This window comes from Anabrus simplex, chromosome X, assembly GCF_040414725.1.
Source record: "Anabrus simplex isolate iqAnaSimp1 chromosome X, ASM4041472v1, whole genome shotgun sequence".
NCBI classification, from domain to species: domain Eukaryota; kingdom Metazoa; phylum Arthropoda; class Insecta; order Orthoptera; family Tettigoniidae; genus Anabrus; species Anabrus simplex.
Window position 1 is genome coordinate 183,820,750 of NC_090279.1, and position 26,991 is coordinate 183,847,740.

General features: G+C 39.1%; 1 protein-coding gene across 1 annotated transcript in view; it reads left to right on the forward strand.

The window, feature by feature from the left end:
* The window catches only part of IntS10 (integrator complex subunit 10), a 79,371-nt gene that overhangs the window by 25,704 nt on the left and 26,676 nt on the right, over positions 1-26,991 (forward strand). Inside the window, exons 4-8 of the mRNA XM_067158691.2 lie at positions 7,673-7,788; positions 14,538-14,619; positions 17,939-18,066; positions 22,693-22,808; positions 25,952-26,103. Coding sequence (XP_067014792.1) covers positions 7,673-7,788; positions 14,538-14,619; positions 17,939-18,066; positions 22,693-22,808; positions 25,952-26,103 — 594 coding nt within the window. The remainder of the gene's footprint in view (positions 1-7,672; positions 7,789-14,537; positions 14,620-17,938; positions 18,067-22,692; positions 22,809-25,951; positions 26,104-26,991) is intronic.

A 26,991-nucleotide genomic window follows, 5' to 3' on the forward strand; every position in this document is an offset into this window, starting at 1 on the left:
ACGGCTAATACCCAATCTAGTCCGAAAACTAACAGGAGTCGAGAAGTAAATACGAATTCTGCGGAAATAAAACCGCCGGAGAGAGAGGAACCCAGGACACGTGAAGAAGGCAGATTAAGCCCTACTAACCCAACCAGATTCCGGAATTTTAGACGTCAGAGGAATCAGGATAGACACCCTTACCAACCTAGGAATACATGGAGACAGCGCGAAAGCACTCCTGAAGGAAACCGTGAGGCCAGACGACGAGAACTCGAAAGTAGATGGAAGGACACACGGGAATACATCAGGGAGAGAAACCGTAATCCTGATGAGCCTGGAGCTACATCCCTGGAATATCAACGTCAATTCGGACCAAGAGAACAAAGATCACCTGATCCTGACCCAACAGGCGCTATAAAAAAAAAACCGCCGATCTCGCAATAGGGAGATTGACTACCGAACACGATGAGGTCGAAACGTCAAATTATTGTACTGCTGTTATCAATTACTGGCATATTGACGATTCCGAATTACTATTCGAAGACGCACAAACACTAAGGCCAATTATTGCACGTTCATTACCTGTCATAACAGTACGCACAGGCAACCTACAGGTGATTACGCTCATCGATTCTGGAGCGCAAGCTTCTTTAATTTCTGATAAGCTTGTAGACTCGCTTAAAGATCAGAACAATGTTTTGTTATTACCTGCAGCTCAAATTAAAGTAAGAGGGATAGTTCCTGATAAGATTGTTAAATGTAAATCCCAGGCATTTTTAGAGTTTGAAATTAACAGTCAGATGTTCGAACACATATTTTTGGTAGTATCACGTCTTAACTTCAACTTAATACTTGGATCAGATTTTATGATCAAATACAAAGGAACCATTGACTATGATGCCAACCTCGTAAGATTACAGAATAATTCCGTAGAACTACAGCTGGTAGGACGAGGTGACCTGGAAGTTCAAGAGAAGGGAGCCCGTTTTGAAGCAGCCGGTGGTGACATTATTAAGCCCGCTGTGAGCGAGGTTGCGCCAGCCGTAGCAGAAAATAGAAAGGGTGACCAAAGTGAGAACGATGCAGAGTCCATATTCAATGAGAACTCCATTATAGGTCCGGATTATATAATGTCAATAGCCAGTGTGGTTGAAGACCCGGAAATTAAATTAAAATTGGAGGAGGCTAAAAATGACGTTCTACAGAAATTTGCATGTGTATTCGATGATAAGCCTGGAGAGATAGCTGACTATGAATATCATCTTGATGTAAATGACTTGTCTCCTTATCAGAAGAAACCATATCCCGTACCCGAGAAATATCGAGAAGAAGTTCGTAACTTAATTCATAAAATGACAGATTATGGGATAATTTCGCCTTGCGTAACTAAGTACTTGAATCCATTGGCCATAGTGCGTAAGCCTGTATTTATAACTCAGCTAATTCATAAAACAATATGTACCACAGGAAGAGTAAAGCCTGGAAAAGAAAATCCTGCGTATTTTCTTTTCGTCCAACCAAGGGGAAGATGTACCAGGAAGGCCTAGGTCCTGGTCCATAATAATTGAAAGACATGTTATTTCCAGCATTAAAGATCCGACCGACGTACGAACATCCATGTAAAGAATGTTCCAGTATGTGCCAGACCCTACGAGTACGCTAGGCGGAGTCAAGTGACGTCACCTGTCGCTCGAAGCTCACCTCCCCTAGAGATATTTCTCGAAAGAATTTTTCTTTTAACAGCTTTTTAACACCTTAACCAATTTCAACGGGACAAACGCTGAATTATAGCAAACATCATAAAAGTTAATCCCTGTAAATTTCAAATTAATTCATCAAACGGTTGTTGAGTTATAACAATTTAAAGTCTCAACGAAATTACGTAATTACGGTCACATGGCCGAGAGAGAGCTGCCACCCCTCCCTGCGCTGGTATCTATATATGTCAAGGCCAGATAGCCCGCAAACCAGTACAGTGCAGTACAGTACAGTACCGTACAAGGACAAGCAGACAACTGTGTGAGTGAGATAGTGAAGAGACCGGCCCGCGTACAGTATGTTCGCGCAGTCACGGTAGAAGTACTTTCGTCGTATCTCCAGAACGCGAAATTCTATCGCCGATAAAGGACGTCGCACTGCAGTTAGTATGTCGCGTCGCGATTACAATATAATCCTAAAAAGACATTTAAGACTGTAACACGAGTGAACTTATTGGAGTACAAATATTAACTATTTCATTACGTGTGGACTTAGGCAACGTCAAGTAACATTAAACTTCTACAGAGCCTAATACTTAAGAATCACCAGAACTTTTTTTTTTTTTCTCTCGAGTATTGCATTATATTTCTTTATTCACGTCACATCAATATTTTGAATGAAAAAGTAAGAACTTTTCTGAGTTAATATAACAGGATTAGCAGAAAATCTAACTTAATGACTGTGTTCACAGACTGTGCTTATCGACTTGCTTTCTTTTTTTTCTTTCTTCAAGTGTGAACTGTGTGATTAAGAACGTTTCAATAACGACTGTAAATAGTATTTAGTACAGAAAGGACTGTGATTCTTCATACGCCATAAATAGTGTTCAACAGTGTAAGTGATAACCAGTCGCACTAAATGAATTTTCGTGTGCGAAACTCAACAGTTCCAGCTGTCATCACCTCATCGGGAACGTCAACATCGCCGATCCTGATTCTACATGGAACATTCCAGATGTCCATCTTTCGACATTTGGTAACAACAGTTCTTGTCATAAGTGAGTAACAAACTGACTAAACTTTTTCATTTATTTTGAACAGTGAAACTTCAGTGTCGCGTGTGAACAATTTCCATAATTTCTCAAAAGTGATAAATTTAATTTCAATTTCATTTCTCGTAGAAAGACTGTAGGATTTCAAGTGTGCTGTATAACGAGATTGACGAACTGAGAACTGAAAACTTTTAATAATTTCTCATATCCATTTACCATTATAAAAGTGTGCTTAGGTTTAAAAAGACTTTAGGTGGAAATTCACACATATGAAAGACTTTGAAACCAATGATATTTATGCCATTTTTTTTTCAAGAAGATTATTTTCAACATTTAATTTCAATATAAATTTTGAGTCAACAATCATACCGCAGGGTGAGAAATTAATAAATTGTTTAAAAAAAAAATTATTTACCATCTATTATTCGCTCTGCGAGACTATCCTTCTCTGTATCGGCTCCAAAACCCAGTTCCACTCCCTGAGGTCCTACTCATGCCCTTTGCCCACAACTTTTCCTGGTACAATACATACATACATACATGCATACATACATGCTATGCAATTACTATCGGAATAGAAAAGAAGAGCAGTGGCACGGGCCCTCGACGAGTGAATCCAGCACGCGCCGCAGTCCTGCGTAGCCAAGCACACTTCAACACTTTCTGCAGGTTGTATGAGTTAATTTCCGAAATAAATGTTTTGGCCGTTGTGTTATTCTTGATTCATTTCACGTGTGTGCAAAATTTACGTTAGTCCGTGATTCCCCAGGACGCGTCCTTCCCTTGTAAGTCTTCAAAGAATTACTGGGAATTTAGCTTTCATCATCTTCGTCCTCTGTCATAACCTCTTTCATTCTTTCCGACCTGGCTGCCCTTTCTTCATCAGATATGACATATTGTTTTTATTGCAAAGTTTTTAGTTTAAGTCTTATATGTTTGTTCTTCAGAATCCTTTTCTTTTCTCTGTTTGCAATTTTTTGGATTGTAGTATTCAACTCTTCTAAATCATCTTGAATATTTTTGAACCAATTATTTTTTGTTTTACTTTTCCAGAAGTAGTTAAATATTTTGTTTCAATAGCCTAGTTTCATCTAATATTAATATATGACAGAAAAAGGCAATTCTCCTTTTTCTCATTGTATCTATTATTGACTCACTTTCCCGGCATACCACTGCATTAGGCAACAATCTCCCTTGTCCATCTTCCTCGTGCTTTTTATTAATGATTGTTCTGATAATCTTCTCTATTATAAGTTAAAAACTTCATTTTCCCGTATTGAACTGAGATTCACAATTAGAATTACAGGAAGGTTCAACCTTTTCAATACAAAATGTGTTGTACAGGGTGTTCACAACATATTATTTATTATATTATTAGTACCGGTTTCGACGCTTAATGCGTCATCATCAGCTAAAAAATCACAAGTGGGCAAAGTACATATCACAAAAGTTGTATAAATAATTCTTACATGGCAAACTACAAATGATAGACTGCTTTTCTCCTTAAAGGATGAAAGAAAAATGAGTAAAATTTGATGATATAATGTGACACATAAAAGCGTTATAGTCTAATAAAATAGATGAGTATTGTGCAATAAAATAGGTCTGATGAGTGAACATAAAAATCTGAATGTGATAATAAAACAGTGTAGTAAAATTGTCCACTCTTCTGTTGTTGTTCAATGGAGACACATAAGTCCGGGTTCGATGTTATGTGAGGTTGGCAAGACCATCAAAAGGTTTTTGTCTAAGGCCGGTACACCTAATGTTAAGTGATTGAATAAGGTTGATCTTTAAAGTTGTCTCAGCTTAACAAGGGTGGTCCACAACTCTTCTCACACTACACACACAGCACGCTGAACAAGATTCACCACCCTTGTTAAGCTGAGACAACTTTTAAGATCAACCTTATTCAATCACTTAACATCAGGTGTCCCGGCCTTAGACAAAAACCTTTTGATGGTCTTGCCAACCTCACATAACATCGAACCCGGACTTGTGTGTCTCCATTGAACAACAACAGAAGAGTGAACAATTTTACTACATCGTTTTATTATCACATTCAGATTTTTATGTTCAATCATCAGACCAATTTTATTGCACAATACTCACCTATTTTATTAGACTATAACGCTTTTATGTGTCACATTATATCATCAAATTTTACTAATTTTTCTTTTATCCTTTAAGGAGAAAAGCAGTCTATCATTTGTAGTTTGCCATGTAAGAATTATTTATACAACTTTTGTGATATGTACTTTGCCCACTTGTGATTTTTTAGCCGATGATGACGCATTAAGTGTCGAAACCGGTACTAATAATATAATAAATAATATGTTCTGAACACTCTGTACAACACATTTTGTATTGAAAAGGTTGAACCTTCCTGTAATTCTAATTGTGAATCTTCTCTATGTCAACCTTCTGCAGTCTATCTGTTGTTGATTTGGTGTTCAATTTAAATAATGTTTCACTAGTGTAAGTTACTTCAGGCTTAATGACAGAATAGTAATGTTAAAATTTGGCATTCATCGAAAGAGATTTCTTCTTGTATGTTGGCCAGATAATTTCTTGTACTTTTTGTAATTTAAATGTTCTGCTTTCTGTTGATGCTCTGTCATTGGAGTTCTAGATTATAATTTCACCAAGATATTTAAACTAATTTACAATTTTACCTTTTACAAGTTTACGTCATCATCATCATCATTTCCCTTTATCCAGCTGTAGCCGGGTAGGGGCAAATATGGTTCCTCTCCACTTTCTTCGGTCTTTCCACCACTCCTCCTCCAACACTGTGTCCCAGTCCAGGTTTCTTTCTATAATGCTGCATTGGATGGTATCCTTCCATCTCAATCGTGGTCGTCCACGGCCTCTCCTTCCTCGGATTTGCATTTCCATCACCTTTTTTGGCATTCTTTCGTCGCTCATTCGCTTTATGTGCCCAAACCATCTTAGTCGGCTCTTCTCTATTCTATCATTCATTTTTTCCACTCCAATTTCTTCCCGGATTTTCTCATTCCTTATTTTGTCTCATCTACTCTTCTGTATCATACTCCTCAAGAATTTCATTTCGGCTGCCTGTATTCGACTCTCATCCTTCTTTGTCATTGTCCAAGTTTCTGCTCCGTAAGTTGTTATGGGTACGTAATACATCTTATATATAGTATCCTTTGCTTCCATTGGCACATCTTTGTCCCATAACATATTTCTTACACTATGATAGAAACAACTTCCAGCTTGAATCCTTTTACTAATCTCAGCATCCAGTCGAGCATTCTCCATTAATTCACTCCCCAGGTATTTAAACGTTTCCACTACTTCCAGGGGCTTGTCTGCAAGTCTAATCTGACCTTTCCTTTCTTTCTCCCCTCTAGTCATAACAAGAGTTTTACTCTTTCCTACACTTATTTTCAATCCACATTCTTCAATCTTCCCATTCACCACATTCAACTGTTCTTGAACCTTCCTGTCGTCTTCTCCCCAAATCACAATATCATCTGCAAATAACATCATGTTCATTTCTCTTCCTCCATATGCTGCTTTTGCTGTTCTCATGATGTCATCCATTACTATTGTAAACAAGTTTACGTATCCAGTGTAATATAAATTAAAATACATCATCATGATTTAAAAGTACATCCACAAATTAGTTCTCTTAGCAAACAGCTAAAACGGCAGAAAATGTCACATTTACCATATTTACTTAACTGTAACACCCTCCCGGCACCCTTTGATTTTAAACAATTATCAGGGAAAAGAAATTATCGGGGAAAGAAAAATTGCAAAAAAAGTCTTTCAAGTGGAGCATTTCAGTTATTGGTAAAACCCACGCTTATGCACCACCTGTGCAGCCTTGGCTACTCTCTCCCTCTATCCGAGATATCTCAACGCCCTTCCAGCTTCTGAGCTCCGCAGCCTGTGCAAACGCGTGTAACTAGGAAGTGTCTAGAACACAAGCATCTTACGCAGTGTGGCGGCTTCAGCAAGAGGCAAATTTAGATACCAGGAACAGAAGTTTCAAAGACCCCGTAAGAACAACTTTTATAGGTCTTAATCTGAAAAATTATAACCGTTTCACATTAATTTCTCTGAAAATATGTTTTCTTCCTCAAGTCGGATTTTAATTGTCCTTGTTCGTTACCAATATCAATACGTAATCGGGAGATGGTGGGTTCGAACCCCACTGTTGGCAACCCTGAAGATGGTTTTCCGTGGTTTCCCATTTTCACACCAGGCAAATGATGGGGCTGTACCTTAATTAAGGCCACGGCCGCTTCCTTCCCATTCCTAGGCCTTTCCTATCCCATCTTCGCCATAAGACATATCTGTGTCGGTGCGACGTTAAGCAAATGGCAAACAAAGAAAAAAACCAATATCAATACAGCCATCTATTCTGTTCAGTTTGGTGGAATATTCAAATACCTGGCTTTAAAATAGTGGGGCGAATTGTAGTTCTTCAGCCTTGCATATTGGGCTGTAAACCGGCTGCCATGTAAATAGGCATAGCACCAAGAGCATTAAATTACCCCTTCTCGGTGTAAAATTCTGATATCTTGATAATCCAAGAGGGAGTTTTTTATGTCACGTGGACACAGACAGGTGTTATGGGAACGATGGGATGGGAAAGGACTAGGAATGGAAAGGAAGCAACCGTGTTCTTAACTAAGGTACAGTCTCAGCGTTTGCCTGGTGTGAAAATGGGAAATCATAGAAAACTCACTGCTGCTTGAGCCAAACCATGTAACAAACCTGCTCAGTACAAAAAGAAGAGAGGGATATATATATATGTACCATTTTAGTTAATATGCCAAAGTAAACCAACTAAAGTATGACATTTTGTATTGATTAGGTGGTAAATTCAATAAATTAACTTATTGATATTATTCCAAACAATAACACACTCGGCTGCGTGAGTAATTGAGGTTCTCTTCCTTTGTGCAGATGTTCAACGCAACTTGCTGTTGGTGAGTGCTGACCGCAGTGAAGACACAATGGAGCACTGTCGTTTACTGCTCCTTTTGCTGCGGCAGTTCCCAAAGAGCGTTACTGAACTTGGGGTAAGTAAATGTCTGGGCAGAAATGGACGGAAAGAATATTAATTTTATAGCTTAATTATCTGAAAGAGTTCCACAATGTGGTCTTCCGAGGTCATGGAATATTAAGAAAAAATATATTTTACACATCTATTTAGAAACACTTTTCCCCTCTGTCTGTTCTGGATAAGACTGTGGGTTTCATTTCTGAATAATAAGAAAAACTTTTTGTATGTAATAATGCTTCATGCTGCTAGTTTCTGATCACAAAAGGAAAAATATATGAGGCATGTTTTTTGAGTAAGTACTGTTTTGATATAGCTAGCAGGTAGGGACCCTCTTCGGAGGCAGCCCTACCCAGGGAGTGGCGCCCCTGCCTATGTGAGTCCCAGAGCACACTGACCCGGTGTGTAACATCTGGTATGGGTCCCAGCTCAGGGTTACGAGTGAAGACCTCAACGGCATCTACGGCGGAGAAGGTGGACTTCGGTACGGCGGAGATGGCGGAAGGGGCATACCCGTAGCGTCTGTACTCCAGAGGAGCGGCTACGAAAGGTGTCTGTCTCCATGTTAGGGGTGGCCTAATTTTGAACCTGGCAGTAGGTATAAAATGCCTTTGGGTGTGGCGAGCCCATCGTAACAAATAGCCTGTATGGACAAAGCAGATATGGTGCCTCGGAAAAGGTTAGGGCTTCCACTGCTAAAAGCGACGCGCAGCTCTTCAGGTGCTGGGGGAACTGTGAAAAATGGGCAACCAACACCAAACTACATCAAAATTGCAACAGTTAATGTACTGACACTGACGGGAAAGACAGAAGAACTGGTTGACTTCATGATAGAAAAAGATATAGCCATACTTGGACTGTGTGAGACCAAGAAGAGGGGTACAGGGGAGATCCCTCTGAGAGAAGGATACAGGCTGTATTACAGCGGAGGACCTGAAGCAAAAACTGGAGTGGCCATCATACTTAGAAGAGAAATCCAAGAATATCTGGAATATACAAAGTACGTCAGCGATAGGATGATGATGATGATGAGACTCCCGTTTAAAAATGGCGTGAAAGATCTATTTCAGTTGTATGCCCCACAAACTGGTTGCATAGATGAACATCTAGAGGACTTCTTAGAGGAAGTGGCGAGACAGATAGAAGATAAGGAAGTACTATTGATGGGAGATCTAAATGCACAAGTTGGAATGGAAAGACAAGGAAAGGAAGATGTTGTAGGGCCCTTTGGATATGGAAATGTAAATACAGAAGGCGAGTTGTTGGTGGATTTTTGCATGAGGAATCAAATGATTGTTGGAAACACCTGGTTTAGGAAGAAGAACAGTCAGAAGATTACAAGGTATGGCTGGGAAGACAGACGAACAAAGACCATGATTGATTATATAATCATAGAGAAAGAACACCGGAAGAACCTTGTAGATATAACAGCCATGCCTGAAGAAGCCTTTGGTGGAGATCATAGAGTTGTGATAGGAAAATTGAAAGTTGGAAAGATTGAAAAACCCCAGTTAAGAAGAGAGAAAAGAATTAAAGTATGGAAGTTGAAGGAGAAAAGCATACAAGAAGAATTTCAAAGGGAAATAATACCTTTGGTACCCAGGACAGAGGTGGGGAATGTTGAAGAGGAATGGAAAATATTTAAGGAAGCACTGGTTGGATGTGCAGAAAAGGTGTGTGGTAGAACATCAGGAAATGTGAAAGACAAAGAAACACACTGGTGGAATGATAGGGTAAAGATTAAAGTGAAGGAAAAGAAAATGACATGGAAAGCATGGAAAACATCTAAGACTGAAGAAAGTAGAAGAAAATATGTGGAGGCAAAGAATTTGGCCAAGAAAGTAGTGGAGGAAGAAAAGAGGAAAAGCTGGGCCTTATTCACACAGAAATTGAGAGATGATTCGCAGGGCAGCAAGAAATTACTGTATGGTATCTTAAGAAACAAAAAGAGATATCAAGTAAACACCAGATTTGTGAAGGATGAAGGTGGCATAATTTTAACAAAGCCAGAAGAAATAAGAAATAGATGGAGAGAGTATTTTCAGAAGCTGCTGAACATAAGAACGGATGACAGTCATTCAATGGACGACCAAGAAAGGCAATTAGTTGATGAAGAAATGGATAAAGAAATTACAATGAATGAAATTGAAATGGCAGTAAGAAAGATGAAGAATGGAAAAACTGCTGGAATAGATGAAATTTCAGTGGAGATGATAAAGGCAGCTGGAGCTGTAGGCCTGCAGTGGACATATCGGGTTCTCAGGAATGTCTGGGAGAATAAGGAGGTCCCTGAGGATTGGCAAAAAGGAATAATCATCCCAATTTTCAAGAAAGGTGATAAGAGGGTTTTGAAGAACTACAGGGGAATTACTCTAATAATCCCATGTTGCTATGATAACGGAAAAGATACTGGAAAGTAGAATAAGGTTGAGGGTTGAGAAGCAGATAAAGGAAAATCAGTTTGGTTTCAGAAGTGGTAGGTCAACAATAGAGCCCATTTTCATTATGAGACAACTAATGGAAAAGCATTGGGAGTACGGGAATGATATGGTGATGACATTCATTGATATTGAAAAGGCATATGACAGTGTCCCTAGGACGAAAGTTTAGGACAGTCTGGTGCAAAAGGGAATTGGACAGGGATTAATAAAAATGATCATGGCATTGTATAAGGAATGTTGTAGTTGCGTGCAAACACAAGTTGGCAGGACAAGTTGGTTCAAAATAACTAGTGGGCTGAGACAGGGAAGTGTTCTATCACCAATCCTGTTTACAATAGTAATGGATGACATCATGAGAACAGCAGAAGCAGCATATGGAGGAAGAGAAATGAACATGATGTTATTTGCAGATGATATTGTGATTTGGGGAGAAGATGACAGGAAGGTTCAAGAACAATTGAATGTGGTGAATGGGAAGATTGAAGAATGTGGATTGAAAATAAGTGTAGAAAAGAATAAAACTCTTGTTATGACTAGAGGGGAGAAAGAAAGGAAAGGTCAGATTAGACTTGCAGACAAGCCCCTGGAAGTAGTGGAAACGTTTAAATACCTGGGGAGTGAATTAATGGAGAATGCTCGACTGGATGCTGAGATTAGTAAAAGGATTCAAGCTGGAAGTTGTTTCTATCATAGTGTAAGAAATATGTTATGGGACAAAGATGTGCCAATGGAAGCAAAGGATACTATATATAAGATGTATTACGTACCCATAACAACTTACGGAGCAGAAACTTGGACAATGACAAAGAAGGATGAGAGTCGAATACAGGCAGCCGAAATGAAATTCTTGAGGAGTATGATACAGAAGAGTAGACGAGACAAAATAAGGAATGAGAAAATCCGGGAAGAAATTGGAGTGGAAAAAATGAATGATAGAATAGAGAAGAGCCGACTAAGATGGTTTGGGCACATAAAGCGAATGAGCGACGAAAGAATGCCAAAAAAGGTGATGGAAATGCAAATCCGAGGAAGGAGAGGCCGTGGACGACCACGATTGAGATGGAAGGATACCATCCAATGCAGCATTATAGAAAGAAACCTGGACTGGGACATAGTGTTGGAGGAGGAGTGGTGGAAAGACCGAAGAAAGTGGAGAGGAACCATATTTGCCCCTACCCGGCTACAGCTGGATAAAGGGAAATGATGATGACTGTTTTGATATAGGAAAAAAGTTATGCAATTTTATATTTTTATTTTTACATTTGATACATGTAAACCTGTACCTTAAACTACTTCCCAACATAAGTTCCAAGCATATTAAGACACTTATCATATTGTGAAACCAACTTCTGAATTCCATCCTCATTAATCTGTTGCCTTATGTGCCAGCCACTGCAGCACAGTCATTTTTAGGTCACAAATGATGATGATGATGATGATGATGATGATGATGATCGTCATGGCACTGACCCCCCAAATGCTTTTCAAGTCCAGGAATAAGTTGCAGTCAGGTGCTAGATCAAGGCTATTTGGAGGATTATCAGATCATTCCCAACCAAATGAAGTGATGAGTTCTTGAGTTCGATTATCTGTGTGGGGTTGCGCATTGTCATGAAGCAAAAGAGCCCCTCTTGTGAGCATGCCCCGCCATTTGTTTTGTATTGCACAACAGAGTTTATATAAGGTTTCACAATAAGCATTGTCATTTATTGTGTCACCCTGGTACAAAAAATCCACAAGCAGCACACCCTGCATATCCCTAAACACAGTGCACATGAGTTTGCGAGCTGAAATTGTTTATTTGTACTTAAATTTCTTGGGTGATGTTCAGTGTCTCTATTGCCTGTTTGATTGTTGTTAAAGGGGCCTAAAATCTAGGTCATCAGCCCGGTGTCTTCATTCCGTGGACCGCTGTTTTGATTTCAGTGTAACATAAACCACCCATCTTCCATCGCTGCTGACAGTTCGGCTTAGGAACGCATCACCTTCATTATTGTTTGCTCAGTATCCTTGGTACCTAGTATGGGCACAACTTCCAATAATCGAAGCGTCCTGCCACAGTTTCTTAAAGAACACCCCTTGATATTTCAGGCAAGTCATAACTTAATGACGAAACCATAAAGCATCTTTTTTTTTTAATATTTGCATCAGCGTTCTGCACCGAGTCTTCAGTAATGACAGGCAATCGCCTGCTGCCTTCTTTAAATGCTCTGACCCATTTTCTTACCATTCCTTCACTCATAGTGTGTTCTCCATACACTTCACTAATCTGCCAATGAATTTAAATGCCTTTCACGTGTTTTTCATTTAGAAAAAGAATCACAGCACGTACTTCACACTCGGTGGGACCGTTGTAATTGTCAGAGGCATTTCCAGTACGCACAAACGAACATAAATATTGACAGATGCTTTCGTAAATGGCGTTTGTGGCTAGCCTACAGATGTACGTGCTGAGCGTGCATGCACCAAACGACGACTGAAGTGTTGCAGTGGCCATATTTAAAAACGGTACTTTGGCCATTTATGGTGACATCCAAGCATGGAATCACCCTACCTTGAGTACAAATTCCTGCTGTGTGATCATTCCAACTTCAAGAGAGAGAGAAGATTCTCAGCTTTCAAATGGTATTTTGCATGTTGTGCCATTTATGAACAGAAGGCTTGAACTAGTTGCAGAAACCTACTATGCTGTAGACCGCCTGCTGGGCATTTATGTATGAATCGGCGCAGCATACTTGACTGCTTGGAGGGCAGCTATATACGCCAAAGGGTTTATAGCAAGTAGAGTATAATTAAAGCACTGGGCTTAAACAGCAAAGCCGTGGATCAATGAACATTAATATTAAGCGGATAGAATGCATATAAATAAATAGCCTTATTTAGAATATAAGTCAAAATGTCATTCAGACACTGAAAAACAACAATATGCATCGTCGGTGGAACAGGCTTAATCAAGAGTCCAAAGTAGAGAGGACAGACAAAGGGAAATGGGGTGAACGAGGAGGTCACATGAGAAAGAAATTCAACTAGGGTATATCTAAGAGTGTATTAATGAAATAAGTGAGATGATGGTTAACTGTGGTCCTGAAAAGAACCAAGATGATGTTTTCATTATGAAAAGATTAGCTGGCTATTTTGCCGATTGCATTATAACTGTTAAGTGTGTTGCATTCTTCAGGGAGACACCTTTCTTGTTCCCCTCACCAATGCGGATGGATGTCAACAACTGAGCAGTTACCAGCTGGACATAATGAAAGCTGGCTGGTGTGGAAGTCCCTGAACAAGCTGCAATCAGGAATGGGAAGATCCAGGGATAACTTGAAGAAATACGGGGTTCAGTACAAGTGACACAAGATATGAATGTGGACAAGAACAAACCACAAGCCACTTTGAGTGCACATGACATTGCAAAATACTGGGCATGTATAATGTGATCTCACGAGTTATGTTTTGTATACTTCAAACTGACTTGTACATTAACTGTATATTTGTATGTTTTTGACTCAATAATAATAATAATAATAATAATAATAATAATAATAATAATAATAATAATAATAATAATAATAATAATAATAATGAAATAACAGGATGATAAATAGGTAGATTAGTTTAAAAGCAGACAATAGCCATAAACGTGAAAATAAAAAGATTTTGTAAACTATGGAAACAAAACAAACACAGTTTTCAGGATAATAGTTTGAAATATAAAATTGCCATAACAAAGAACATCTTGACAACATTTATTTTTAAAAGGGACACACCATGAATATATGTCATCATCGTCATCATCATCTCTATTTCTTTGCTCCAGAAAGCCAGGTGTGGTTGTGAATGAGCTGCCTCCAGTTTATCCTGTCCATCCACAGATTTTATTCATGTATGCAACACCAGTTTACATCTCCAATTACAAAGTCCTTGAAAAATCTGCTTCTCCCAAACTTCATGAGGTCTTCCTCTTGGTCTCTTCCCAGGAATGCTGTGGTTAATGGATGCTCGAGGAGTCCTGTGAGGATCCATTCTTTCCATATGACCATACCATTGCAATCTCTTCAGTTCTAGGTATCCAGCAAGCTTCTTTTCAATCCAAAGTACTGATTGATTTTCATGGATGAACGCGTTGTAATCTTCAGTTGTATTAAAATGTTTACAGTAGTCCATGATATTCTCACTATCCGTTTACGCACCCACATTTCAAAGGCAAGACTTTCTTCTGAAGCCGAAGCATGGAAAATATAAGAGTTCTTATTAACTTGAACTAACAGTTAAAGATATGGCCGAGTTCCTTAACTTGCATTGCTATAAACCTTACATTTTTTTCTTTCAGCCGAAGCTTGTGGATACGCTGTTGATAGCCGAGAAGCATTGCCATTATCAAAACTCTGTCAACTGCTACCGTAAACTGTTAGGTAGGTTATATGCTTTTAGTTTGGTTGCATGACGTGGGTGAAGTATTGTTGTAATATTGTAAGCATTTTGATTTTCCAGTGATATTGTTATTCTATCCCAGTCTGCAGAAGATCTGGATAAATTACTGAATGGTATAGACACAGTCTTGGGTAAGGAGTACAAAATGAAAATAAATAAATCCAAAATAAAAGTAATGGAATGCAGTCGAATGAAGTCCGGTGATGCAGGAAATATTAAATTAGAAAATGAAGTCTTAAAGGAAGTAGATGAATATTGTTACTCTGTTAGTAGAACAAATAACGATGGCAGAAGAAAATAGTACACAAAATGCAGACTAGCACAAGCAAGGAAGACCTTTCTTAACCGCTCAAGCCGGTTCAACGTATACGGACCTACAAAACATAAGCGAGGATCGGTTAGAGGTATACCTGTACGGACTGGGCTAGTGATGTTTTAGATGTACATCTGCGTGCCATCTGTTGGTTGTCAACGTGAAATTTTAGCACGGCTCGCAACACAGGATATCATTCTGCGCAGGGGAGTATCTTCTACCGTAATGCAGCATTGTGTTGGCGTAAAAAGAATTGGTTTCATCAACGTCAGTCGTTGTAAATAACATGGCGGTGTCCTCGCATGGTCTTTATTTACCTATTGCAGCTCTCGAACGCATATCAGGTACTTGTGAGAATAATCCGAGTGATAATGAAAATGTTAGTGATGAAGATTATGTGCAGCAGGAAATTACGTATGATGTATATAATGATAGTAATATAAGCGATTGCTCACCCAAGTGGTCATGAACACCTGTTGTTTCGAATTTTATTCCAACAAGAAGGTAATTAGGCATTTTTTTTTACTTTTCATGTCTCATTTTTGTAACATCTGCATGTTTTGAACTGCGTATCCTCTTATTTTGAACAAAATTAGACAAGTCGTTTAGAAGTCATAGCAATGTTTGTGGCAGCATGTAAATTGCGATATGTTTCTCAAATTTATTACCCGCTTGAAGCGTTAAATAAAGAAATGTTCTTATTTCGAACATTGATATACGAATTAGAAAGACATTTTTCAAGACTTTTGTCTGAAATGTGGCATTGTATGGAAGTGAAACATGGACAATTACTTGCACAGGAAGAAAGAGAATAGAAGCTTTTGAAATGTTGTGTTACAGAAGAATGCTGAAGGTGAGGTGGATAGATCAAATCACGAATGAAGAGATACTGGATCGAATTGATGAGAGGAGAAGAATTTGGTGAAATTTGACAAGAAGAAGATACAAAATGATTGGACACATCTTAAGACATCCTGGACTTGTACAGGGAAGAGTAGGCGGTAAGAACAGTGGAGGAAGATGAAGGTATGAATATGACAAACAGATTAGAGTAGATGTAGTAGTTACACAGAAATGAAAAGGTTGGCACAGGATAGGGTGGCATGGAGGGCTGTATCAAACCAGTCTATGGACTGATGACCCAACAACAACAACAACAACAACAACGTGATAGTGACTGTTGTTTTATGGGACAAAAGGCAAGATTATCAGCTTTTCTTAACATTAATCTAAGGACAGAGAGGAAGAGGTCCGACTCTTAGAAAGTGAAGATGGTTGAGTCATGAAAATTGGGAAAAAATAAACATTTCTCTAGACTTCATGAATGTAATACTGTAGGGATCAGAAGAGAACCAGAGGTGACTAAGCTGCTCTTATAAGTGTCAGTGGTTTTCAAAAATGTTAAAGAACTCGTCATCATCATCATCATCATCATCATCATGAATTCCTTCCAGCAAGCCGGGTAGGATGTTTAAGAATGATGTGCCTCCATTTCTTACTGTCCTAGTATGCTTCTTTTCTCTCTAGGGCATCCCATGTTTCTCCTCTCTTCTCTGGGTCTTCTCTTATCTGGTCTAACCACCTTTTTCTAGGGCATCCAATTGGTCTTTTACCCGGAACAATCTTTTCAAAATACTTCCTTGGTGTTCGATTCATCTGCATCCGCTTAACTTGTCCTAGCCACTTCAGCCTTGGAACACTCAGCCTTTCTTCCATGGTCAGGCTGACCTGCAGGTCTCTTTGTATCTGATCATTGCTAATTCTCCTGCAGCACAGAATTCCTACACTCTGGCATTTCTTAATGTGTTTTATACCATTAATTAAGTTTAATTAAGTTGTTTCTTTTTTCAAGTATAATAGTTATCATATGTTTTCTTTTTCAGGCATTTTGTAAATTTATTTCTCAAAATTTGTTTTGGCAGACTGAAGGACTTAACAGTTATGAAATTTTTCCCATAGTCGATTACATCTGAGTTGTCCCGACTATGGTCGATCAGTAAATTGAATCTAAAGGAGCTATAAGAAACTTCTCAGAACACTTGTTGATAACCAGAAATTTATATCTAATAAGCATCTCTTCTTCTTAAGTCTCTCATTGTTATAGTTTAAAATCTTCTTTCCAATTCATTTTATTGTGGATCTGATTTTGTTTTATGGGTTTATAGGGCGCAGGAAATAAGTTACAAAAACTGGCCTGCATGTTTCTGGAAGAAAGATATCCATTCACGAGTCAAGGTCGGGCGCATGTATTCACAATTTGATACGCATACAAGCAACCACACCATGTAACAGAAAGCTAATCACACCCGACTAAAAAGAGGTTAGCCTTTCGGAGGAAGTTTCAAACAGAGGAAACTGAAAAAAAATTAATTTGTAGATGTACACTTTGTTTTTAAAGACATTATTAGAATTTTAAAAAGAAGGAATGCTTTTGGTTTATATGTTTATTTAAATGACAAATCTTGTATCATAATTATAACTTATTTAGTGTTGTGGTAATGTATTTTTAAATATTTTATGTAGATGGCAATTCTTTTATTTTAATTACAACTTATTTAGAGTATATTGTTAGGTTAGTTATCAAGTCCACAAATTATTTGGTGGAATGTTTGGTAAATATGTACAACATTTTATTAATATAGATTAAATAGCTTTTTATAGTATTGACAAGACAGACTTAGATCTTTACCAGTGATTTTCACTGGTGTTATTGGGGTTTAACATCTGGTAATTAATATTTTTTTGTACTGCATGTAGATACTGGATTTGTTTAAAAAAAAAAAAAAGGATGTTAATCACTTCATGATGGAAGAAAATATTACAAAGGCTGAAATCTTGAGGTATATCCAAGAAATATGTCGAACTGAACCATCATCACTCCTACTAATTTTGACCAAGAAGGTTAGCTCTCAATCAGGTCAATGGCGCAGGCCTGCAGACTGCTGATACAATATTTGTTTTAATAGAATATTGCCCTGTCTTTTCAGTTTGTGATTTGCTGCCACTTCTTGGGACAGGTCTTGTCGAACTTCCGCCGAAACAGCTTTTCCGACTGCTCCACAAGTCCATAGAATTTTACCTTGCCTATCTGATGCTTCCGAACAAAGCAATAGAGGTAAGGATTCACATTGTATGGAGAAAAGAAATGTTAAAATTTGAAGTGATTACGACATTACAGTTCAGGAACAAATTCTTACTTCTTATGTTCTACTGCAGTAAGTCCTTGTACACATGAATTATTTTTTCTTCTAGTTCTGAGATTATTAGTGCCGACACTTTTAGAATATAACTTTACTGTTAATTTCTGACGTAACTTTAATTACATGCTCGTGGTTTACTGAGCGTTTGTGAGCCCAAACTGTTGGATCCTACTTCATATACAGGATATATTTTCTCTGCCAATCCAATTGCACCATCGTTCGTAACATACCACGAAGAGCATCCCTGATTTTTTGTCAGTATAATTCTGATACACCCTGTATGCAGATGTGTAGGCATGCTAACTGAGGCAGGAGCACAACAAGATAATATTCAGGGTGTATCAGAAATACTTCGACAAACGGTGGGTGTGGGTTTCTCACACCAAACCAAACATACACCTGGAAATGTTTTGTTTAGGAGGTATTATTGAAAGAAAATTTTACGATGACAGATTACTTGTGTTTGATATTGGCAGCTCATAGGAAGTGTTCATCTCATAGCAAATAAAATAAAATGTTCAAAATGTTCTCTTTGTACTTGTGTTTCCAGCCGACAGTTAATGTAGGCACAGCCATAGTGGCGACACCTGGGTGTAGGAACCAAGCGCTTGTGTTGTTTCATTGGTGAATTAATGTCTTCTGCATGGGAACGGTCTGTTGCGCCTTTACAATGTACAACATGGCACATTATGTTTTTGCCACCATGCAAACATCACTGACCTCGGCCTGGATCGAACCCACGATCTTGGAGTTGTGGGTCCAATGCGCTAACCACGCGCCCACCAGCACTTGCTGTCGCTAACATAACTTGATTATCCAACAACAACAAAAAAAGAATTATTCTAACACAGTTATGTAGTTTGAGTGCACCTTGAACAGACACTTTCAGTGATGATTTTTATTTGTTATTATTCTTTCTTGTTATCGTTTCGGCCACCTACGGACCACGTTATTTCAGCTGTCCTTTTCCTTTCCCTTGTGCTTGGGCTTTAACTTTCGCCCAGTATTCCCACATTCAAATCCTATGCTGTCCCTTCCTCGCTTCAGTCCATGTTTTGCCGGTTTGAAGTTTTGGCTTTTCTTGGAAACTACGATGCTCTTGGAGAGTCTTCTTGAGCGGAATACATTTCTGGATATCCTCCTGTGTTATCCCCACTTCTTGCAAGGCTTTCTCTACCTCGGTGAACCACACCTCCTTGGTTTCCTTGTTGAGAAAGTAATTAAATATCCTATTGCTCATCCTTGTAGGATTCATGCGGGTGATGTGGGTATAGAAACAATTCTCCTCCTGCGAATGGCGTCTGTGATCTTTTCTACGTGTGTGTAGAGTTCATGATTATGTCGTCTTCTAAATTCACCATTGTCTTTGATTGGCCCTAGGATTTTCCTTAAGATCTGCCTTTCTTTTATTTCTAATTTCTCGATCAGGCCTTTCCTATTCAGACTTAAGGCATTCTGGAGCATATAAAGCCTCCAGTCATATTACTGTGCTGTAACGTCCTATCTTGGTATTAATGGATATAGATTTCTTCCTGTAGACATTTTTGGTTAGTTGATATACTGTTTCCATTTTCCTGATTTGTGATGTAAAGGCTTCTTTCTCAGAAGTACTGGAATCTACCCACTCTCCAAAGTATTTGAATTTTTCTGTTAGTTTGATTTTCGCTTCTCCTACCTCTAGCGCTCTCGGTGCTGACTTAATATTTGTTAGAAATTCTGTTTTCTCGAAGGAGATCTGGAGTCCTGCCTTTGCCGCTTGTGTCTTCAGCTCATTAATTTGTTCTGTCTAGCGAATCAGGAAAAATTGCAAGGTCAACTTTATTGGCCACATTGGACCAGTTGATTTGTTCCACATTCACTTTCTCTCTGAAAGTTATTCTGTTCGGTTCTTGTGTTCTGCCGAATACTTTTTAGTTCATTCCGATCGTAATTTTCTCAATTAATCTGAAATCGCTATAGCCCTTCTATGTATCATTTCTGCTGAAAATTGAAGAGTCATATTTTCTACATCTGCTGTTTTGAGTCCAACTGTTTTGAGATCTTGCTGAATTTCATGGATCCATTGGCCTCCTCTCTTCTTTCCTAGATTTCTCATTATTAGTTGTCAAAAAATCCAGTTTCCTGGCAGTTTTTCTTCATTGCGCTGATGATTGGGTCAGTCTCTCAATAGACAGTTTCATTGGAAAGGATTCTCCAGACTTCTTTTTTGTGGCAGTATAAAGACAGAGGTGGGGAATTCTTATTTTGTTGTATAAGATTTTATTCTGTGTGGACTTTTTGACTTGGAATTTTTTCAATCTCATAATAATAATAATAATAATAATAATAATAATAATAATAATAATAATAATAATCATATGGCCTCAGCTACCATGTGCAGACATTTTAATTTGTCGCCATCTGGCTGTCTGCTTGTCAATTTCGACATTCTGTTTTACTCAAGGCTCACTAGATGGCAGACCCAGTAAACCAAAACTCTCTTGGGCGTCTATGGCTGAGATTTAATTAATTTTGTCGGGTAAACACCAAATGTGTCACCAGAGATCTCTTACATGCCGACATCGTATGACATGGAGTGTCGAATGCACTTTTCTCCGCCCTTCAAAAATCCGACTACCTCTACCGGGTTTGAACCTGCTATCTTGGGATCCGGAGGCCGACACTCTGCCACTGATCCACAGAGAATCTATCAAAATCATTTTCAAATCTGTTTTAAAAACTGTTATTTTTGGGCTGTATTAAATTATAATTTTTATCTGTGGATTTCAGTATTTTCGGTTTTTTGTCAAAATTATGAAGTATATTATACTATACGCGCACAGTTCAAGAAGCGCATTTCCTGTTGCGTAAACGATGACTAATCTCAAACATTTATTAGCATTGTGTCAGCAGGAAAGAAGAGACTTTTGATTGGAGAAATTAAGAGTAAATATAATTGGTGAATGTGAAAGTTGAAGGTGAATTCTGCATTCTGATTGGTTCTCTTTGGTGGTTGCACCATTTCCTATTTCTCGATCTTACCCCGCTCCTTTGATCATCTGACCATCGAAGCGAGCGGTCGTACTCCTCTTTTGGTCCCCTCGTGGGAAACCCGGTCTCAGGGTAAGCACTGTTTCTACGTTTATTTCAGTTTCTAACTTCATTCAAGTGTGATAATTTATCTTTTTTCTTATGCAGGAGTTCACCCTCGAGTTTCACGTTCACCGGTAAATTTGGCAAAATGACTTAGCTTCACAGCTAAGATCATATACTGCTTGTTTGGAGGCAATACCCCTTTCTTAACCTTCTGTTACTGAGCTCGATAGCTATAGTCGCTTAAGTGTGGCCAGTATCCAGTATTCGGGAGATAGTTGGTTCGAATCCCACTGCCGGCAGCCCTGAAAATGGTTTTCCGTGGTTTCCCATTTTCACATCTGGCAAATGCTGGGGCTGTACGTTAATTAAGGCCACGGCCGCTTCCTTCCAATCCTTAGCCCCTTCTTGTCCCATCGTCGCCATAAGATGTATGTGTCGGTGTGACGTAAAAGAAATAGCAACCAACCAACCAAGACACACATTCTTAATTTTTCATGTAATCTTCTGTTTGTTCCTTCGGTGGGTGGGGGTGGTAGAATACCCTCACAGTATCCCCTGCCTCATGTAAGAAGCAACTGAAAGGTGACACCAGCGGCTCTCATCTTGGAAGCATGGCTTGATGACCATGAGGTCCCTAGCTGAGACGGGCATTGCTTCTGTATACTTGTGCCAGACTCCTTACCTGCATCTTTCTTATCAGCTCTTCCTTGATCAACTCTTGTTCTTTTCTGACCCCGGTGGTATTAAACCTTTCCCTGCCTAGCTGTTGGGTAGTCAGCCCGAAGGCTGGTTTGATCCTCTGTAGCTCCGCCAACAGCTGTCATAAACAGCCTAGGCGTCACTGAAGAGGCGTACTAGGGAAATGAGGAGCGAGGTGGTTTCCCGTTGCTTTCCTCACCGAGCCAGCCGTTGCTGTTACATATCAGTCTGCCAAGCCCACTGAAATGCATCCACCAACCGACCCTATGAGCGATATTTTCACACCATTCATAACAGGGACTAGCTGCATAAGGAATGGTATTACTAGCATCACTCGTACCTCAGTCACTTTCATATTGTCAAAGCCAGGGATGAGACTGAGACAGGTCAATGAAAGTAACAAATTTGATATAGCCCATACCAGAAGACATAGTGCACTGTAAACACTACATCTCGCCAGCAAAGGCATCCTGCCTAGCTAACATGCATTATTATGGACATATTGGTTCTTTTGGTCATACTGTAGCTTCGTGTGCCAACACCACATCTCAAACACATCAGTGTGTCATTTGTGTCTGGCCTTCAGGGTCTGTAATGACCTACCCCTGATCCCATACGGCCAGCATCTTTTTCTTTGGTACCCTGTCATATGCCTTCTCTAGATCTATAAAACATTAGCTTAATTGCCTGTTCCTGCACTGATAAATTTAGAACATACGAGTCTGTCTCCAATTTCACTTTCTCTTTTTGATGGTGTTGACGTGCAGGACTTGCCAGAGCTGGAGAGCAAGATTGATCAACCGTGGGCTAATCTCTTCGCCATCCAGGAGATGACTGGCAAGAAACTTGGCTGGGAACTAAGCTCCATCTTCGCTCAGTCATGGTAAGATTTTGTGTCATTGTTCCCTTTAAAAAAAAAAAAATTCAAGTCATAAGCATCAAAAAATGAATCCCAGATGCACTGACTGCAGGTTGATGCGTGTTTCATTGCTAAACACTTCATGTAAGAAAAGGTTTCATGTGATATGCTGGTACGTTATGTTCTTGTGTGTTTCCCATGATTAATGTACTATGTAGAAGTGTAGAAAATGAATTCTCACAGGGAAATAAAGCATTTCCAGACCCATGTCCATCTACATCGATATCTTCTACACTATTAATAAAATTGAGATGGTGTTTGTTTATTCCGGATAGGCTTGAAAAATACTGGACTGATCTAGCTGAAATTTGTTAAAGATATAGCTTAGTACTTTGAAAAGCAAGACTTCGATCATAATAAGATGTGACAGAAAATCCAGGGGAGTGATAAAAATAGGAAATGAACCTCTTGAAGTAGTGAAAATTTTTAAATATTTGGGCAGCATGATGTCACAAGATGGAAATTTGGTTGGAGAAATTGATTAAGTCTGCAAGTTTCTACCAGTGTGTGAGAGACATTGTATGGAACAAAGATGTGCCAATGAAGTCCAAGAAGGTTTTATACTTGTCCTATTTTAAACCTATACTGACCTATGCTTCAGCAGCCTGGACGTTGACTAAGCGGAACCAAAGTAAGGTACAAGCAGCTGAAATGAGGTTCTTGAGGAGCATACAGGGAAAGACAAGACAAGATAGAATATGAGATGAGGAAATAAGGAGAAGCATGGGAGTGTGTAAACTTCAAGAAGAGATTGATACAGTAAAGCTAAAATGGTTTGGCCCCATGATGAGAATGCCAGGAGAGAGAATACCAAAGAGAACATACATGGAAACAGAGACTGCAAACAGGCCTAGGGGACGTCCTAGAATAAGGTGGAGGAGCTCTGTTGTGGACTGTATTGCAGATAGAGGAGTCGATAGCAATAAAGTACTAGAAGAGGAGTGGTGGAAAGATTGAGTAAGGTGGAGGGCTTTGGTACACTACCCTACCCAGAGAGAATCTGGAAAAGGGAATGGAAGAAGAAGAGAGATAGCTTGAAATCCTGAGTCCCTCAAGGGATAGTTTTGATTTTGATATATTTCACAGTTGATAAACTTAACCATAATAAGTATTTGTTCCTGTACTGACTTGTCTAAAGTCATAATAATTTTGTGTGGCTATTTTTAGCCGAGCGCAGCTCTTGTAAGGCAGACCCTCCGGTGAGGGTGGGCGGCATCTGCCATGTGTAGGTGACTGCGTGTTATTGTGGTGGAGGATAGTGTTATGTGTGGTGTGTGAGTTGCAGGCATGTTGGGGACAGCACAAACACCCAGCCCCCAAGCCACTGGAATTAACCAATGAAGGTTAAAATCCCCGACCCGGCCGGGAGTCGAACCTGGGACCCTCTGAACCGAAGGCCAGTACGCTGACCATTCAGCCAACAGATCGGACGTCTAAAGCTACTACCAACTATTTAAAATAGTATGTGCTTGGTCCACCTTGTCAATACACTTTTATAATTGAAAATCATGTATACAGTCATGTTTCAGTAACATTTCATGTGAGATGTTGCATAAAGCTAGTATTCATATGATTAATGAAGTTCATCATCATTTTCATTTTTCCTTGTCCAGCTCCTGTCACGTTGGGATGTTGATGGTACTTCTGCACCGTTGCCTCTCCTTCTACCACTCCTCTTCAGGAATTGTATTCCATTCCGGTCTTCTTTTTTCTTATACTGTTCTTGACAGAATCCATCTTGCTCTGGGCCTCCCTCTTGCACTCCTTCCCTCCTGCATCCTCATAACACGTCCAAACCATCTCAATTTATTCTTCTCCTTTCTATTACTTAGTTTTTCTACTCCTATTCCTTATTGGTATCACAATTTCTTACTCTGTCGTTCCTTGTCTTCCTAAGGAACTTCATCTCACTAGCTTGAATTTTACTCTCGTCTCTTGCTGTCAAAAGTTCAAGTCTCTGATGCATACATCAATATAGGGGTATAGTACATCATGAACATTATCTCTTTATATTTCATAAGAACTACTCTGTTCCACACCAAGTTCCTTACGTTCTGGTGGAACGTATTTCCCACTTGTACCCTTCTGCCAATATCCTTATCCAAACACAAACCATAAGTTTTTACTCTCTTGCTATTGCTTTAGTTTTCAACCAACACGTTTCACGTGATTGCGCATCCAAACCATCTCTTTTCAATCACCTATTTGCACATTCCGTTTTTTGGAGACTTCCTCAGAAGAATACCCGGCAGTTAACTATTAATAATAAATTTATTGCAAGCAAATGGTCATAATATATACACTTAAATGCACTCAGATATATGTCAATAATAATAATATTATACAATCAATGCGACAATTGTGTCAAGCTTCCTTTTCTACGGACACATTCGATGGCATGGTATATATCACATCGTTGGTCGCAGAAGACACATGCACAGCCTGGTCCTGGCTTATGAAATCCCAAGGTTTTCCATACCTTATGGTGGAACCCGTGTACGGCGAACCTGGTCACTGTATGCCTCAGATCATATCCACTGCGCGTCCAATCCCTGTTTATCATTGCATTATTTGAGTAAAACTCGTCCCATATCATAGCCCTCTTTGATTGCAGTTCTTGTAGCAACTCCCTGTAACTCCTTGTCGCTGAAAGTAACAATTATTTGTCTGATCAAGACTGGCGTTTCTTTTCCCGCTCCAATCACGTGCACGACTCTTGTCCGCATCTTACTTTCTTTCTTCCTGAGCGCAATTACCAGTTTCCTGAGCTTCTTCAAGAATGTGAGTTTTTCTTTAGCAGTGAATGGCCTATAATGAGAACTGGCACAAGCCACACTCTCAACACACCATACCGCTTAAACTGACGCGATACATTGCGGCATGCATCTCGCTTATGGCGAGAGTTACCAACTTCTGCACTGCATCAACCTTGATAGAAAATACCCACACCCTGACTCTTTGCCACCAGATTTTAAAAAAATAAAATATACAGCACTGTTCATGTACATATGCTAACTTAATTTATCACCTGTGTGTTTCCTTCCATTTTGTATACTATGCATTTTACCAAGAAGGAATTAATTTGTATGCTTTCTTGTTCATCCTAGGAACAAGGAATTATTCTGGCAGAAGCTGTTGCCGTTCCGACAGAGTCGAGTGTTGTCCAATGAGGATACTCCAAACCACAAACAGCTCTTGTACTGCACTACCACCTTCTTCTTGTACTGTCTGCATGAATACATGGCCATGCTGGATACAGGTAATGTACACAAGAAATCAGTTAAGCATTTCTAGAGCGGAATATTAAGGCATGACTACGACACATTCATTATGCCGGAGAAATTTGAATGTTGCATTCTTAGTCATTTATAATGTTCATCTCTCAGACTTCTTGTTGTTTTTATTTTAAAAATAGTGGATGATTTATTAGAGGCAATTGATGACACAGAAGACTAGTGAGGAGGTTCTCAACTTGTAAAAAAAAATTAAATAAAAACGATAACAACCATCAAGGAGTGAAATCTCAGGTACATCATGAGAGGTGAAGGATATGAACTTCTCCAATTCTTCTTCTTCATTTCCCATTTCCAGTCTTCTGGTCTGGGTTGTGAATCAAGGACCTCCATCGTCTTTTATCTCTCCATCATTCCCTTCCTACAATATTTCTTCTACTTTTACTCCTCTCTTTTGTATACTTTCCTTCACCATATCCATCCACCTCTTTGTGGACCTTTCCCGTTCTCTTCCTCCTATTATTTTCTCCATAAATACTCTGTTTGGAACTCTGTTTTCTTCCATTCTCAGCTTGTGTCCATACCCTTTTAGCTTACTGGTCTCTATCTTGTCTTGTAGTTTAGGGAATCCAATTCTCTCTCTGATTTCTATGTTTCTGATTTTATCCCTTCTTACCTTCCCAATTATTCCTCTAAGGAATTTCATCTCATCTGCTTGGATTCTACTTTCATCATGTTTTATTGTAGTCCATGTGCCTGCTTTGTATGTCAAAATTCGTGTGTAATGCGTGAGTACAGAATTTTCTTGCATTTCTCTGGTACGTCCCAGTTCCACTCTATACCTCTCACAACTCATCATCGAGAGGGAAAATTGAAGGGCAGCCATCTGTGGGGAGACGAAGAAATTCTTGGCT